Source organism: Eimeria mitis, genomic scaffold (genome assembly GCF_000499745.2).
Source record: "Eimeria mitis Houghton genomic scaffold, Emh_scaff1673, whole genome shotgun sequence".
NCBI lineage: Eukaryota > Apicomplexa > Conoidasida > Eucoccidiorida > Eimeriidae > Eimeria > Eimeria mitis.
Genome location: NW_013569989.1, coordinates 8,866 through 9,550, shown reverse-complemented (window position 1 = coordinate 9,550; position 685 = coordinate 8,866). Strand labels below are relative to the sequence as shown.

At 42.9% G+C, this 685-nt stretch overlaps 1 protein-coding gene across 1 annotated transcript in view; it reads left to right on the top strand.

Annotated features, from left to right (window-relative positions):
- EMH_0041530 (uncharacterized protein) overlaps positions 1–495 on the top strand; it is a gene marked incomplete at both ends in the record, with an annotated part of 1,459 nt that extends 964 nt beyond the window's left edge. The window contains one exon of the mRNA XM_013495635.1: positions 166–495. Within this exon, the coding sequence (XP_013351089.1) occupies positions 166–495 (330 nt within the window). The remainder of the gene's footprint in view (positions 1–165) is intronic.
- Positions 496–685: the final 190 nt, after the last annotated feature.

The window sequence follows — 685 nt, the reverse complement described above, 5'->3', positions numbered from 1 at the left end:
CATGCATGCAGTGTATGCATGCATGCAGTGTATGCATGCATGCAGTGTATGCATGCATGCAGTGTATGCAGTGTATGCATGCAGGCTGTGTATGCATGCATGCAGTGTATGCATGCATGCATGCATGCATGCATGTTTGGGGCTGGAATTGGGGTGTATGTGCAGGTGTTGTCTCGGCATGCGTTGGTAGCAACAGAAGCAGCAGGAGAATTCGCGCTGCATTATGTGGGGGTACGTGAGGTGTATGTACACCTCGATCAGCAGCAGCAGCAGCAGCAGCAACAGCAGCAGCAGCAGCAGCAGCAGCAGCAGCAGCAGCAGGGGTCACATGAGGAGCTCGCTGAGCTGCTGCCTGGGGTCTTGCTGCTGGATGGGGGCCCCAAAACAACTGCAGCAGAAGCCTTCTCCCTTGCATGCATTTCTTCTTTTGCTGCTGCTGCTGCTAGCAGCAGCAGCAGCAGCAGCGTGAAGCATCGATTGATTGCTACTAACTAAATATAATACAAATTATTTTTTTCTTTGTCTTTGTCTTTGTCTTTGTTTTTTTATATAAACTAAATATAAATATAGTTTGCATATATACTATACTTGTCTTTGTCTTTGTTTTATTATAATAAACTAAATATAATATAAATATAAATATAAATATAAATAAAATAATTATATTTACGTTTGTCTTTGTCTT